This window comes from Etheostoma spectabile, chromosome 7 (assembly GCF_008692095.1).
Source record: "Etheostoma spectabile isolate EspeVRDwgs_2016 chromosome 7, UIUC_Espe_1.0, whole genome shotgun sequence".
In the NCBI taxonomy this organism is placed as follows: Eukaryota; Metazoa; Chordata; class Actinopteri; order Perciformes; family Percidae; genus Etheostoma; species Etheostoma spectabile.
This window is the reverse complement of record NC_045739.1, coordinates 14,431,498-14,447,335: the sequence shown is the minus strand read 5'-3', so window position 1 is coordinate 14,447,335 and position 15,838 is coordinate 14,431,498. Positions and strand designations below refer to the sequence as shown.

Below are 15,838 nucleotides of genomic sequence, written 5' to 3'. Positions count from 1 at the left end.
AACACACACACACACACACACACACATACACATCTGAGGCGGACACATTAAATCATGTAACACTAAACTTTCAAGAATATGTATATTAGATTAGATCAGATGAAGCTTTAATGATCCCTGTGGGGATATTAAGCAGGTGCTCAATAGGATATATATAGTATGTGAGAAGAATAGGCTATGCAGGGGATGGACACATTAACAAAAACACCTGTAAGTATAAGGCAAGTCAACACAATAGCCCTTCACTTTGTGAAAATGTTAATGCTCAGGTTTTGTTTGATTATGCCAGAGAGAAGTTGCTATGTGTTAATTTTGAGGCTGTCTTTGGGGCATTTAAATAATTACCTAATCACTTGTTTATCAGGTAAAAATGCTAAATATTCTCTGGTTAAAGCTTTTCAGATGTAAGGTTACTTTTAAGAGTTAGTTCTGTATTGCAAACTGAATTTTTAATTTTGTTGGACTGTTGGTCAGACAAAACTATAGAGACAAAAACCTTCACCTTGGCTTTTGGAGAATGGGATTGCCATTTTACATTTCATAAACTAAACATTAAATCCAAAAAGGTTAATTGTCATTCTTCCTATACTAACACATCTTCATTAATACAAATGAACTGGGAATACAAATTAAGTGTGTAATTATTCCAATGACAGAACATTTAAGACAAATATTTTGATAAACAATGAATCACTTAAGTCATTTATCAAGCAACAATGCAAAAACATTCTGGGATTACAGCTTCCAAAGTGTAAGGATGGGCTTTTTTTACTTACAAAAAACTTTGATTCTATACACAAGGAAAACAATTGTTCATTGCAGCCCTTCAATGAGTGCAACTGACAGCTCTGACATATTTGGCAGAAAAGTGCATACAAACATATACATACAACAAGTGATTTAAAAATGAACAAGATAAGTAAAACAGCAGGTGTTTAGGAGAATCATAACAACACAATATATTCCATCTTGCGCACACACACACACACACACACACACACAACACACACACACAGACACACACACACACACACAAAAGTGATCAAAGTCAGCCAATGAGCAGCTAGGTGTCAGAGTTCAAAACTATTGCGCCACTCAGCCAGATGATATCGCAAACCAATCCATCGTATTTCCCGACCATGACTTCCCCTATTAGGAGCTGTGGCAGTGCTATTACTAATCTGTTCACTATCCCACAGAAACAGGAAGGAAGAGAGGGAAACAGATGGGAAGGCAGGAGAATGGCAAGCAAGGGATACAATGCTTGCTGCTCCCTTCCTCCTCCTCCTCATCCCCTCTCCCTCCGTCTCCTCTACTCTGCTTGCTCTCTAGCCATCCACAGAGGGAGAGAGCAGGAGGCTCACAATCAGTCTGACAATACTGTATACAAGTGGTGGCGAACAATGGAGGCCAACCACAAAGAATTCTGGGAACAGGGGCACAGCCTTCTTCTCCTTCGGGTGGCTCCTGCAGCCTCATTGATACATATCAGCTAGCAGAGACTGACCGGTGCCACAGAGAGAGATAGAGAGAGAGAGAGAGAGAGAGAGAGAGAGAGAGAGAGGAGAGAGAGAGAGAGAGAGAGAGAGAGAGAGAGAGAGAGAAAGAAAGAGATATGAAGCAGATATCTGAGAGCTGCATCATACTATTTGTGTGTGTGCATGTGTGTGAAGATAGCAATAATCAAACATAAAATAACAATAATCACACACCCACACAGGCTCTGTGTCAAATCCTTCCATAATTAGGCCACTTAATTAACAACCAAAGAACCACAGACTGAACTGGGAATAAATAAGTTGTGTGTGGTGTGTGGGGGGGGGGGGGGGGGGGGTTGAGTGGGCGGTTGGTTGGACTGACTGCAAAGTCTGCAAAAATAAGCGCAAAAGTATTTGTCTCTGATAAAAAAAATGCTGAAACAAGAGAAGGCGAGAGTAAAACAAAGACAGAAAGACGATGGGCTTGGAAGACGAATGAGTTAGACAGACAGACAGAATGAGAGAGAAGCAATTTTGTCCCTCTCCTCTTTTAAGTGTTCAGGGAGTGGGTTGAATGCAGTCCATTTGGAAATAATTGGCTGGTAATTAGGCGGGGGTCGACAGGTCGATCGGGAACAAATGGCTGTCTTTAGCTCAGGTGGCCCTCGACATGAGATAATGGGACCTTTCCCTCCCACCAACCCTCCACTCCTCTCCTCTCTCTACTTCTCCTCTTCCTTTCCTTTTCTTTGACTTCCATATCCGCTGGTGTACATGAAAAAATGTGGACATTCTGCTAGAGTCTAAACATATCAAAGTAATATTAAGACAAATAGTTGTCTATTAGCAGCAACACGTTACACAAATCGTGATTTTCTATTGGATGCTGTCTTCAAATTCAAAGTGCTGTAGCTTTAGGGAAGAGGCGGAGGAGGGAGTGATGGAAAGCCATGGAGTAGGGATCTTCGACAGAGGGGCCTGGACCCCCAGGGGGTCCTCAGAGTCAATGCAGGGGGCCTCCAAAAAAACTATAGCACAGTCATGACTCTAACATTTTATTAGCAAATATAAATTCCCACTGATGATAGCCCTACCGGCCTATAGGTAAGGTAGTCACTTAGATATTTCATTCCCAGATCCAGCTCATCCTCACGATTCACTTTGCCACATGTTTTAACATAAAAACATGATATATAAACCATACCATGCTATTTAAATAGCTTAGTATTCCATACAAAAAAGGTATGTATAAAGATTTATGGCTGCCCAACACATTATTGTAGGCCAAGTTTAATATATAACTTAATTTTATACAATGTATGTCTTATGAGATCCCTGTTCCATCTCTCTTTGAGTTAAGGGGTCCTTGGCCTAGAAATTGTTAAAGGGCCCTGCCATAGAGGATCATTGGGTGTGTCAAAAAAGAAGATAATTCCCTGAGTTTACATGTTGAAACACAACAAATTGATCTATCAAAAGTGTTTTTTCCTCATGTATTTGCATGAGATGATGTATGATGATGTTGTTTGTTTTCTACTGTTAACCTATGACACATAAAGCCAGATGGTGTAAACGACTGCTGTCCTCTATCCCACTCCAATAACATTTCTACCATGATCATTTTAAAATCATGTTTTCCTAAACAAACCACTTTGCTTCCTGTCACAAACACGTTGCTACTTACAACCCCCTTCACCTCTGCCATTGCTTTGCATGTATTTGCCTTCAATTTTACATTACTAAAAAAATAAAGGTGTTAGGTGTTACATGCCTGAAATTGTTTTCAGCTCTGTTCGCACTTGAAAAACAATGCTGCTGTTTGTTCCACTGAACACACATTTTAAAATTCAGTCTGGTAAAGGCTACTTTACTAAACTTATCTTATGATCCAAATTACTGTTATCAATGTTTAAATGCTACATGTTTGACCTTTACAGTAAGGTGCATGCTATTTAGAGTCCCCGTATCGTTTGTCTTCGTAAGTGCGTCATGCAGTATACTGTACTGTCTAACTGTGAAGTGGAAGTGCCCCAGTTGATGGACCCCTGAGTTTTACTTAACCTTTATTTAACTCACAGAGAACATGTGGAGGGTGGAGAGCTCTTATTTACAATGCTGTGTTGTACCAACATAATAAGACAGCAAGGTAAGAATAAAATGAAGGACACTGCAGTTCATACAAAACCATACTGAGAATTACATTTTTGAAATGCTTAAAAAGTTATGACAGTGTCAAAACTTCCTTGAATGTACACATTCAAATAAATGTATACATACAATTGATCCAGTACCTAAACTGTGTGTATGTGTGTGTGTGTGTGTGTGTGTGTGTGTGTGTGTGTGTGTGTGTGTGTGTTTGATAACCAATGCAAGCCCCCCTAACAGGCTCTCTCTTTCTGTGTCTGTCTGTCTCTCTCTCTCTCTCTCTTGTTCTCCCATTCAGCAGCGCCGGGGTCTTGTTTGGCTTCCTGCTGTTTGTGTCCAGACAAGGCCTTGATTTGAATACTGATTCTCCATTGATAGGCCCGCACTTCCGATCTAATTAACTTGTTTTGTCTTTGACCAAATGGAAACGTCCGAGGGAGGGTGAGAGGGAGAGGGAAAGAGAAAAGAAAAGCAACACTAAACAATGTCACAGATCTTTGCAGGAGACACGCCGTAAATAACAACAAGTAAATACAAACAGGATGGAGGTTAAGGAAGGACATGTTAGGAATTTAAAAAAAAAAAACCTCTCATTGTGCGCACATCAAAATGAACACAATTGCTTAAAGGACACACATTTATCATAAAAAACCCAAGAGGATATGATTAGAATTCAAAGCATCACTGAAAATAAGAATAAAGGCAGGGAGTTTCGCAGCCAGGATGTACTGTAGGTGCACATTTACCGAGTAGAGAAGTGACTGGAACAATAAAAACGGACTGCTTACTACAAAGCTCTTGCAAAAATGTGGTTAGAAATAGTAATTGTCAACAGACTTTCAAGGTGTTAAGGCTGCATTGCAACTGTGTGGCTGTTTTAGCCACATTTTCCCTTACAGTTGGTAAAGAGCTCAAGGAGGAATTTCCAACTTATTTCAACACAGATGTGTGCTGACTTAATGGCCACAATATCACCACGCATCAAATTAGCATCTCCTTCAATTTGATGTCAAGTCAAATACATGTAATTCCACAAAGCACCAGGGACTTAATTTATTTGGTTTTATTCATGCCTATTGGTTTCATGGTAAATGTTATAATATCATTTGATGTCTATATCACATGTAACAGTGCTGCATCATGAGCTGCACATAATAATGTACAGTAAAAGCATTGCTTGTTGTTTCCCAGCTTTGTCCTCTGGTCCCCTGTGTGCATCTATTTGTGTACGCATGTGGCCCTTGCAGCTATTGAGCCTCAGCTTCACCATGGGGAGGAAAGCATCGGCAAACACGGCACCAGACAACAAACAACATAGAAGACACACACATTCAGTGAGGAGGAGAAGAGAGGCAGACAGAGACGTCAGCATGCACTGAGAGAAAGGAAGGCAGAGGGGTGGGGGTGAGTGGGGGAGGACAGATAACTGCATATGACCCAAAATAAATTGCATAAACAAAAGAAAGAGAGGCTGAGATGGGCTAAAGGAGGAGGAGGAGGAGGAGGATCAAAGGGGACATCCGCCACTGATACTGCACCTCAGATAATGTGTGGCGCAATTAGTGCGCTGTGACGATTTCCATTAGGGCTAATCAAATATTTATACTGCCCTCTGAGCATGTCACAATGCTGCCCTGGTCTTTCATATCAATGTGACAAATGCCTAATGAAAGAGTGGGTGTATAGACAGTGAGAGGAGGTGGAGAAACAGACAGATAGAAAGGGAGAGAGAAAGAGAGGAGGTGGGGAGGTGTTTCAAGCAGAATTTTCTCTATCTGCCTTTTCCACATTTGGTTTGCAAATGGTTAGCCCTCTGTCATCAATTACAAGGCTGGTTCGGTGGCAATGAGTGTGAGTGTGAGTGTGAGTGTGAGTGTGAGTGTGAGTGTGTGTGTGTGTGTGTGTGTGTGTGTGTTTCAATGTTTGTATGTGTGTGATACAAGGACGAGGCAGCGCTGATGCTACCTCAACTAGAGCCATTAATCAAACTGGGCCGGCTGCAGAACCAGTCCAAATTGGACTCATCAGTCTGGGCATTAAGCAGGCATCAAGGTAGAAGGATGGGGAGTAAAGGGAGAGACAGGGAGAGAAGAAGAAGGATGGGGGATGGAATACATTTAAATATACACTATTTTACTTTTATACTCCTCTGTAATGGTGTCATTCCTCTCTAGAGAATAATGATTTATTTCATTTTAGGATTTTTGACTCGTGAAACTACTTTGAGATGTGGTTAGGTCTTGCTGTTGTGTTGAAAAGTGGGGAAATGGGATAACAATGTTATCTTATAATTTAAAAATTCCACCTCTGGATTAGTCATGTTTAAAATGATCCGATCTGATCCTAATCTGTGGTATTATTCTAAGCCCACGTCCCTACAAAACCAAGTGGAGACAATTTTTAATCTGAGTGATTTCCTGTCCGTAATCTTAAAGGTAGCTTTCGAACATTTTCTGTGAACCCTGTGCCATAAATATTCTGCTGTCTTAGAGTAGAAAAGAACACATTAACCATCGCCAGTCAGTGACACAATCAACTAAGGGTTAGGGGTAACAAGAGGGGCGGGCCTCCAGAGGTGAGAGGTCAAGTCCTGGCCTGACAGACAGATGGAAGAGAGTGGTCAGGACTTGAAGGATGAGAAAGGAATGAAGGATGGACCTGGTTGGGCCCTGTGACAGTCTGGGATATAGATGACCCTCCACACATATGTGACAGAGAAAAGGTCCAGCGTTAACAAGGGATATACCATTTTTTTCCTTTTTCTTCAATTCAGTGGTTTTTTAGAGGGCTGTAGGAAAATAGGAGGAAAACAGCCAAATGAAATACTAATGTTTTAAACAGACAGAAAGGGAAAACACTCCCTCAGGACAAAGACTATTAGTGCAACATAGATATGTGTGAAAATGTATTGATGTTATTTATAACCACATACACCAACTGTGCAGCACAGTTAACAGAGGTTGCGATTCATGAACTATAAATGTGTGTGGTCAGATATTAGGAGGAACACCACCTTACAGGGCTAATATTTGAAATGCCAAATAGTTTAACGTGTTTAAAAGAAAGATTAAATAGCTCAGTATTAGGGTTTTGTGAAAACTACAACTGTATTTACCAACAGAAAATGTGAATTACTGTCACACATGTTCTAAAATGACAAAAGGAAGCACAGTACTTTTTTTAAGGCCATTAAAGAGAGAATCAACAGAAAATGAATAATGTTGTAAATATAAAAAATAACATATAAGGTTTCTTAAATGAAATGAATTGTGCTTGATATGCAACAAAACTGCCCTACAGGTCTCTAAACATTATTTCTTCAGTATGAAGCAAACGGTCAAGTAAAGCTTGGAAAACACTGAGAAAGACTTATCCTTCTAACCTGCATAACTCAGGATAACAGAAAATATCAGGATAAGATGCTACGGTGGGCTAATCTCCGGCACAAGCGATAACATTCAGTGGGTGAAACCATGACAGATGGGTATTGATCTGCTAGTTGTTGAAGGAGGGTAAAAATAGATAACTAGACCACTTTATTGATATTGATTGAAGAGTCAAAGGGGGAAATAACTTCCTTTCAAAAAAAAAAAACCTTGTTGAATTATTGTGCAATGAGGATTAGGTTCAAAATAGAAGATGAATGTTTTAAATAAGTGTCAGTTGTAAATGTTGGCTTTAGGCTACACGAGACAACTGCTAGTGAGATGTGTGTGTGAATGAAAGGAACTTCACATACAGATATACTCAAACCGATATTCAGTGTAATCCAAAGTTGTCCACATTTAAACGTAAGATGGTCGTCCGTTTCAGCAAACACCGCCATTAGACAAAAACGACACCACGACAACACAATCTCAAATTCAAACGGCACATTCCATGACCTGACTCTCACACAATGCTCTATTTCAGACATGCATCTCAAACACTCACACGTGTGGTCATAACTCACCAAAAGCCGACATATTATCTTGCACGACTTCTCGCTGCAGCGTAGTTCAAACTATAAGTTCCCTGGCTACCCATAAACTCTAGTTACCAATTAACCGTGTGTGTGTGTGTGTGTGTGTGTGTGTGTGTGTGTGTGTGTGTTTGTGTGACAGAGATACTAGGAGAGCACAGGGGGTGTCTGGCACGCCTATCTGCAGCGCTGCGATGCGCTAACGTGAAAGAATGCCAGTGTCAATGTGACAGAGATACGGGAAGTGTAGGGGCCGATGGGCCGGGTGAAGGTGAATGTCGAGGTCAAGTCCCAAAGTGGTGGATACTCATTTGGAAGGTGCTGAGAACATTCACATTGTGATTTATCTTTAATTTGTTATATTATCCAATGCAAAAATGGAGCAAATGTGACTTTTCAGACTTTTAGTGAAGTATGTTTGTTCAGGTCAAGTGAGAGCAGCTCTTCCCGGTGAGATTCTATTTCTGTCAACATTTTCTTACTTTTTTTGAAGCCTTTTCAACTCTCTCCTGGATATATCTCCTTTCAATAATCTTTCCTTTCTCTATCACTTTCTTCATCCATCCGAAGCTGACAGAGTACCTGCTGCGTACACCACAACGTCAGTACCCACCTGCTTATGGTACTCTTTGTGTCTTCTGGGGACAGCAGGAGACAAGGCTGTTATGGGCAAATCAAAGTCAAGTCTCAAATTACTCAAGAAAAGTTAAGGTCAAGACTTGAGTCACTAAAGACAAGTCCAAGTCAAGCCTTAAAGAAATATGAGACAAGACCAAGTCAAGGTCTAAGTTTGTCTGAGTAACTTTTAACTTATAGCAAGTTACAAGTCATTCAAGGCAAGTCAAGTCTTAAGTCACAAGAGACACGTCCAAAATTAAAAAATGCTCATTACCACCTTCAAGGAGTTTAGGTTGTTTGACATACAGTTCAATACAATGATGAATTAAAAGAGAACTAACCTGTTTATAGTTCATCATTAAGCAATCTAACAAGGTCCCAACATGAGACTTGAATGTATTTGCTTTTAAACTCAAATCACTTCTCACAGTACTCAAGTCCACGTCACAGGTGTTCATTTTTATAAGTCTGACCCAAGTTCAAGTCAACGTCCAGGAGGGGAGGCAGGGAGAGGAAAGTGAATGGGTGCTTGGGTGGGTAAAGCCATGGGACACTGGAGCTGAAACAGACCAGCATTCCTTATGAAGGGATGAGACTGGCCAGGACGGAGTGATGTGAGGAGGGGGTTGGAGGAATGGGTGGCAGAGGGTGGGCACACGGAGGGGGTTATTAGCACTAAATCTGTTCCATATGACACACACTCACATGGGCTCTGTCTGGACTCTCACTTTCTGTCTATCTGACTGTCTCCCAACCTCTCTCGCTCTCTGTGCTGGCGATGAGGGAAAGGAGGTGGGTGTGAGGGAGGGCAGGAGCTGGGGATTTCTCAGCCACAACAGGAGCTCTGTGATGACAGGGGCCAGGCCTTGTCACACACCAGGGACTCTGGTGGCTCTCTCTTATCACGCAGAGAGGGCTTTTCATCAAATACCCCTCTTCATACCCTCCCCATCGCTCTTTGTCTCTGTAGCTTGACAAAAACAACACACTACTGCTGAGGACACTCACTGTGTGTCCACAATACATCCAATATGACCGCACACGTCTTTGCACAAACACTGACAGAAGAAAATTATTCAACTACAAAAGTTTCTCAGTGTTGTAGGTTCAATAATAATTCAGATGGGAGGGTGTTGTTTTCATGTTTCGTGCTGCATACCTTTCACCTCCATTGGAGATTGTTAGATTTAGCCTGGTGGGAGGACGCTGACTTTGTCCCTTTTGCTGTAATATTGCAACTGTAATGCCATTAAACCCGTAATTCACAAGCTATTGGGTGTTTCATTAAAAATAGCTGGAAATTAAGACATGTGTGTTGACATGTCTATTTAAATCACTATGTATATATATATACATATATGTATATATATATATTATTTATACCATGTTTGCTCACCATCTGTTCTCCATGTTTTGATGTGAACACAATCCTGCTCTGCATCTGTCCTGAAGGTCTTAGAAATCAGACCAGCACAGAATCCACAATCATGTAAACGCCTTACTCTTACTATGTTAGCTTTCTTACATTCTTAGTCAAAGAAGGTTGTAACACAGTAACATGAGCAGTATACTTCAGGTTTATTGTGATTAATAGATGCTAATCAGAACATGTACACTGTTATTGCATTTCTCTGAATTTGGCCAAGTTGCGCATATTTGGTGATAGAACTTGTGTTTTTAATACTATAAATACTCACTATAAACATATGTGTAAGTTATTATTATTAACTAATGATGATGTTTACCATTTCTATTATTTCTCTCTCTCTTTCCCTTTTGTGGCACACGGGTGAAAGGTGGGGAAGACCATAATCTTACTGCTAATACCTGGCCTGATTGTTATGCAGCCACCACACACAGGCCTGGATTAGTCTTGTCCCCTCATCCTGCACACCACAGGCCTGATCACTCTCCGCCATCACACACACACACACACACACACACACACACACACACACACACACACACACACACACACACACACACACACACACACACACACACACACAGCCCCATGTTTCTGCCTGTGAAACAAAAGCAGGCCTTGTCTGACCAGGTCCAGCACTTGTACAAGAGGCTTAGGGACATTTTTCTCATTTTTGAACAGCTAATATCTTGCAAAAGTTGTCTAATCTCTTTGCGTTTAAGTTGAGATTTGTGCGACCCCATCCCCGCAACACCCCCTCCTTGTCCACATGCCTAACACCTACCCCTGCTAGGCCCTGACACATGGTGCTTAACCAAGCCATTTTAATTAGGTTAGAAGTGTGTGTGTGTGTGTGTGTGTGTGTGTGTGTGTGTGTGTGTGTGTGTGTGTGTGTGTGTGTTTGTGTGTGTGTGCGTTGTTTCAGCGTCAGCGCCCTGTAGACTTACAAGCTGATATAATGAAACACAGCAGGTGATGAAAAGATCAGGACTGCTTTGAAATCAACCAACTCAATTTGTAAAGACACTTAACCATCATAACCTGCTTCCAATACGTTTTCTTATATGTTGCCTTCTAATACATCTTCTATATTAGCTATCAACACTTTGCCTGTACATCTTTAACTCTTAACGCTTAATGTTGACTAAATACTACATTATACTTAATGTACTTTGTATTTACTTGATATTGTGTCAGGGGCGTCGGACTGGGGGGAAAAGCGAACTGAGTACCCAAGGCCCTCATGTGAGGAGTCCCAAAAGATGCTAGGCTGAAAAACTGTGGATGCAGGGGGGGTTCCGAAGAAAATGCCTGTCTACCGGGCCCAGAATTTTGTGCTACTCCCCTGATTGAAATTATACTACTTTGATTTAGTCTGTAGCCTACAGCATCTATTGCATATTTGTCTGAGTTTTTTCTTATCTGTATTAAGGATCTAAGTAGTTTCATTATCTATAGATTGAAAGCCTTTGAGACAAGCTTGTAATTTATAAAACTCAGCTTCACTTTATTTCTATCCATCTCTCACAAACACACCAATATTTCATGCAAATATGTATTCACATAAATTCCAAAGAAGAGGAAAATAGTTGCACTGAATCCAGTGTATTCTCCTTTCCTGCCTACAGCATGAAAGGGACCATAGACACTAAAGCCAGACAATGCACTGGGAGCTGTAGTGCAACTACAAACCAATTCTCTCAGTGAAGGGAATAAAGGCTACCAGGGTTACAGGAAGTACAACCAAGTTGGAGAGTGACAAAGAGGCAAAGAAGTGAAAAGAGAGAAGGAAGGAGTGAAATAAGAAGAAGGGCTTCTTTAGAGAACTCAGAGACGGACGGGCTGTTTTTGGACAGTTTGCAATGCCAGCTCCTAGTGCGCCTACGGCTGTGATTTCTAACAGGCTTTAGAGAGGGTCATTTTCTGGGCTCTGCTTCTCTCTGTCTGTCTACCTTACTATCTATCTTCCTCTATTTGTCATACTTAATGCCATTATGTCTGCTCTGCTATCTCGCTGTCTGTATGTGCACAAGATTGCATGTGTGTATCTACGTATATCTGTGCCAGTGTGAGAAGAACTGAGATAGAAAAGCACGGAAAGGGAAAATGAATTCTTATAAATATTCCAAACGTGTTTTTTCCCTCATGTGTGAGTGTGAGTGTGTGTGTGTGTGCGTTGCCGGTGAGTGTCTCTTTTTCTTCTTTACAAAGGCAGCTGATTAGAAACAGTAGGTGAGCTTTGCTAACAATTCCTAGAACAGTATAGTATATGCAAAAAGAGACAGCCAAAAGGAAGAGATGGAGACGAAAATAGTGAGGACAGAGAATAAAAGAATCACAGAAAAAAATAGAAGGGATGCATAGATGTATCTCAGCCAGATGATAACTCTCTCTCTCTCTCTCTCTCTCTCTCTCTCTCTCTGTGTCTTATCTGAGACCTTATATGGCATAATTTCATAATAAAAACAACTTGGGTTCATGTACACACAAACACTGTATACATTGCAGGGAAAAGCATATACAAAACCCATGCAAGATCAGGTTCCCAAGGAAGCACCCATGTTTTAGGCCTTTAAGGTGATGAAATAATTGAGCCACATGACCTTGGCAATCCTGACCCTCACAGCATCATACCCTGTAACATAGAATTTGGTGCCGTTTATGTTTTTCCCATCAATAGTATCTAAGTAAACTTTCTTTAGTTTGACAGTAAGCTTAATTGCAAGTTGGACCTCGTCTGCCATGGAGCATTGTGTTTTAACTTTTTATACCTCACCACTCAACCACGCAGTGTACTGAAGTAGTGCAGAACACGCAAAATTGTGTTAAATCAAATGCATATGCAAGAAGCCTGCCATTACTACTTGTTTTCTTGTCTTTGCCAAAAAATGACATATTCTCCTATAATATTCCTGAGAAGCGTGAAGTTTACTGAACTAGGTCCCTCCTTTCCAGGCCCTGCTGAGAGTCCGATCCAAAAGAAGTCAAACGGATTGAACAGAACTTACACTCTCAAGAGCTTTACTCCCGTTCATATTACTAGAATCAAACAATCTAGCTGGCAGTCATTTATCTGCTTGGACAGCTGTTAAAACACTGATCAGGCAAACTAGGCTCTAAGAAAAAAAAATGCTTTATGTTCAGGGAATCATGTTAATAACCAACTTCTTTAATACCCCTCCGTCCATGTCGCATGTCTCCTCTGTAATTCCCCTTTACCAGATAATAACATTTCTCTGAGCAAAGTCAAACCATCAGCGCCCTCTCTTCATAAAAAAAAAAACAATTTTTCCCTTAGCTTGGGAAGTTGGCAGACTATTCCAGTAGACATTCTCCTGCTGTTGCTTCATGTTTTTGGGATGGGGGCAGTGTGTACCCTTGACTCGCTGCTTTAGAGATACTGAATAAAAAGAGTTTGAGCTATTTTTGGGGGCAGATTTGTTTTCAACCTTTTTTAGGGTTTCTTCAAAAAGGTCTGAGGTCAACATTAAAAAAATAAGAGTTGGAGATAAATGAGGAGGCAATCTGGAACGAGCGATTCTTGAAATGAACACATATCCTCTTTGATAAAGCCTTGATTTGTAGTGTGCATCTGCATGTCTCAGCAGGGCGCTTATATTCAGGGTTGCAGGGGCTCTTGCCATCAGCTGCTCTGATTAGAGCCATAATTAAAAGCTGTGTTAGTTGGTATTGAGGCCAACACTAGCCACCCAGTTCATTAAGGATCTCTATGCAATGCTCCTTCTGCATTCCAATGAATGAGGAAAGAACTGGCATCAATAATCTGCTATACTCGATGGACGAGTCGACAAGTGTAAAGGAGAGAGACTAGCAGAGAGAAACAGACCAAACAAAGGAGAAAAAGAGAGAGCTCTTTCTATATTGATCAAGTTAATCCCAACTCGGTAAATGTTTAAAGGCGAAGGGTTCACAGTGATGGATTGGAGCAAACTAAAGAAAGGTGAAAAGTTTATTCACTAAATGTATCAAACGTTACACTGCAGAAGATCTGACAGGAATCCAATTCAGAGAACAGCAGCCCACTAAACTCTGAGCAAATCAGAAGAACCCATTTTCACAGTTTTTACCATAATTTTTAGTGTGAAGTAAAGCTGATCAAAAGTGACATATCACCAAATGTTCTTATATCACACAAACATTATCCTTCCTCTTCTCTCTGTCCTGCCACACACACAAGAGCAATACGTTATCATAATAATCATAATAGCTAATGCCCATCAGCATGTAAGCTAGTGCTAACAGGCAGATTTCCTACCTGGTTATGGTGTTCTTTAACTAAAGGTGTGCTAGCTAATTGGTTTTAAATGTGAACACACCAGTGTATTTAGCTACTGAAGGTATAGGACAAGTCAGTCTATTTTATTGATATACTGACCGAGCACCTTCTAATGTCTTTGCTAACCTTCATCTGATTTAGCTAATTAGACTCGTGCCAAGTTATCGGCAGTGTCCTTATCTCCTATTTCCCAAAATTACTAATCAAGATCCAAGAAACAATTGCTTTTCACAGTTTAGCTGGGAGACATGTGGTGCTGATAATGACATTTTGCTCCTGGTGGTTCTTGCCCATTCCTAACTTATTCTGGTGTGTGTGTGTGTGTGTGTGTGTGTGTGTGTGTGTGTGTGTGTGTGTTGGGTAGGTCGGGTGGGGTCTCTCTCTATACAGATGTCTATCTCGCTGCCCTGCCCTTCAGGAACAAGCTCAAGAAAAGCATTCATGCTTCAAGGAATGCTACTTGGTGCCAAACAGATCAACAATGTTTACCAAATGCACCAGTTGAAGGGACACCTGAAAGGCTCGGTCTTTAACTCCTCAATGCCAATATTCACAGAAGCATTCACAACATTAAGAGCTTGTTTTCTACATCAATTTCCTGCCCTCCTAACCAACTCTTGGGGCAATAATGTGTTTTTGTATACCAGTCTGAACGTGACACATCAGCACAGCAACATCACTGTAATAAGACCTAAGGGGAGAATCTCATCACCCTTCCGTGACAGAAATGTTGCTTTTACTGATTAGTTAGCCTGGTGCATGTAAAGGTGAAGTGTACATTAATTAATTCCCTTGTAAAACACTCCCTTTGTCAGTAAATAGTCTAGACTGTGCCCCCTTTTCCATTCTGGAGCTCACCAGCTAAGATGTTGACACAATGAATCCTTCGCAATAACACTTTTGTTGTTGCGCCCTCGCTGGTTGTTTACATTCACTGAGCTTCCAGACAAGGAAGCCGTTCAGTGTCCAACGGCCAAAGGTTCTGTGTGTGTGTACGGTGGAGGTGGGAGGAGAAGATGAAGAAGAAGTGGGAGGAGAGTCCTGGTCCTTGCCTACTTTTTTGACATCATGTAGGGCGGAACGGCAGGTAAAGAGAAGAGAAAGAGCAAGAACAAACAGGAGCGGGCAGAGGGGAGGAGCTTCAGACTTTGTCAGGTGCCCGACATTTAGACATGGTAGAGTCAACTCAGGTTTCATCCACCCGTCGCAAGGTCAGGCGCTGCTTTTCATGCAGCCTGGCTTGGTACAAGCACCTGGCATGCTCCAGAGACAGGCCACTAGCCATGCCCAGCGTTCGTTAGTCATTACTGGCTCGGCAGCATGGCCCTGCCATTCTCATGTAAATACCCACACCAGTCAGCATTTTGCATGGACGCTTGTGATTAATGACCTAAACCAAAGAAAAAGGTGCTTTAGAGTGTGCAATGTTAATGTATTGAAACTGAAAACAAATCCACAAGAAATTGTGAAAAGATGAACAAGATGACTGTGTTGTGTGTAATTTGTGTTTAATGTGTCCATGTCATGTTTTGAGGAGTATGCAGCTAGTAGTATACAGCTCCATCATGTTTGAATCAAAAGTAAGCCAGAAGCCTTCCTTGTTCACTAAGCAAACACAAGCCAGCATTCCTCTGTGTCTGCCATTTTAGCTCCAGTCAAACCCCAGTCGACGCAAGGGCATTATAGCATTAGTGGCTAATGTTTTTAAAAGTGTACGGTATCTTGGAGGGATTCGGGAGGTGGGCGCCGTGTGCGTGTGTGTAATGGTGGATGAGATGGGTCCGCACATGGCAACCATTACACACACAGCCCCTCTAATCGCTGCCGACCTGCCTCCCCGCCTGCAGCCATCCCACCTCTGACTGGTGTGTGTGCGTGTTTGTGTGTGTGTGTGTGTGTGTGTGTGTGTGTGT

At 41.4% G+C, this 15,838-nt stretch overlaps 1 protein-coding gene across 9 annotated transcripts in view; it reads right to left on the bottom strand.

Moving 5' to 3' along the window:
• Positions 1-15,838, bottom strand: part of prdm16 (PR domain containing 16) — a 179,022-nt gene that overhangs the window by 129,115 nt on the left and 34,069 nt on the right. The window contains exon 1 of one of the 9 annotated variants that reach the window (XM_032520655.1): positions 7,576-7,597. The exons of the other annotated variants lie outside the window; for them this stretch is intronic. Within the exon in view, the coding sequence (XP_032376546.1) occupies positions 7,576-7,588 (13 nt within the window). The 5' untranslated portion in view covers positions 7,589-7,597. Of the gene's footprint in view, positions 1-7,575; positions 7,598-15,838 lie in introns of those variants that run through there. 9 annotated transcript variants of the gene reach the window in all.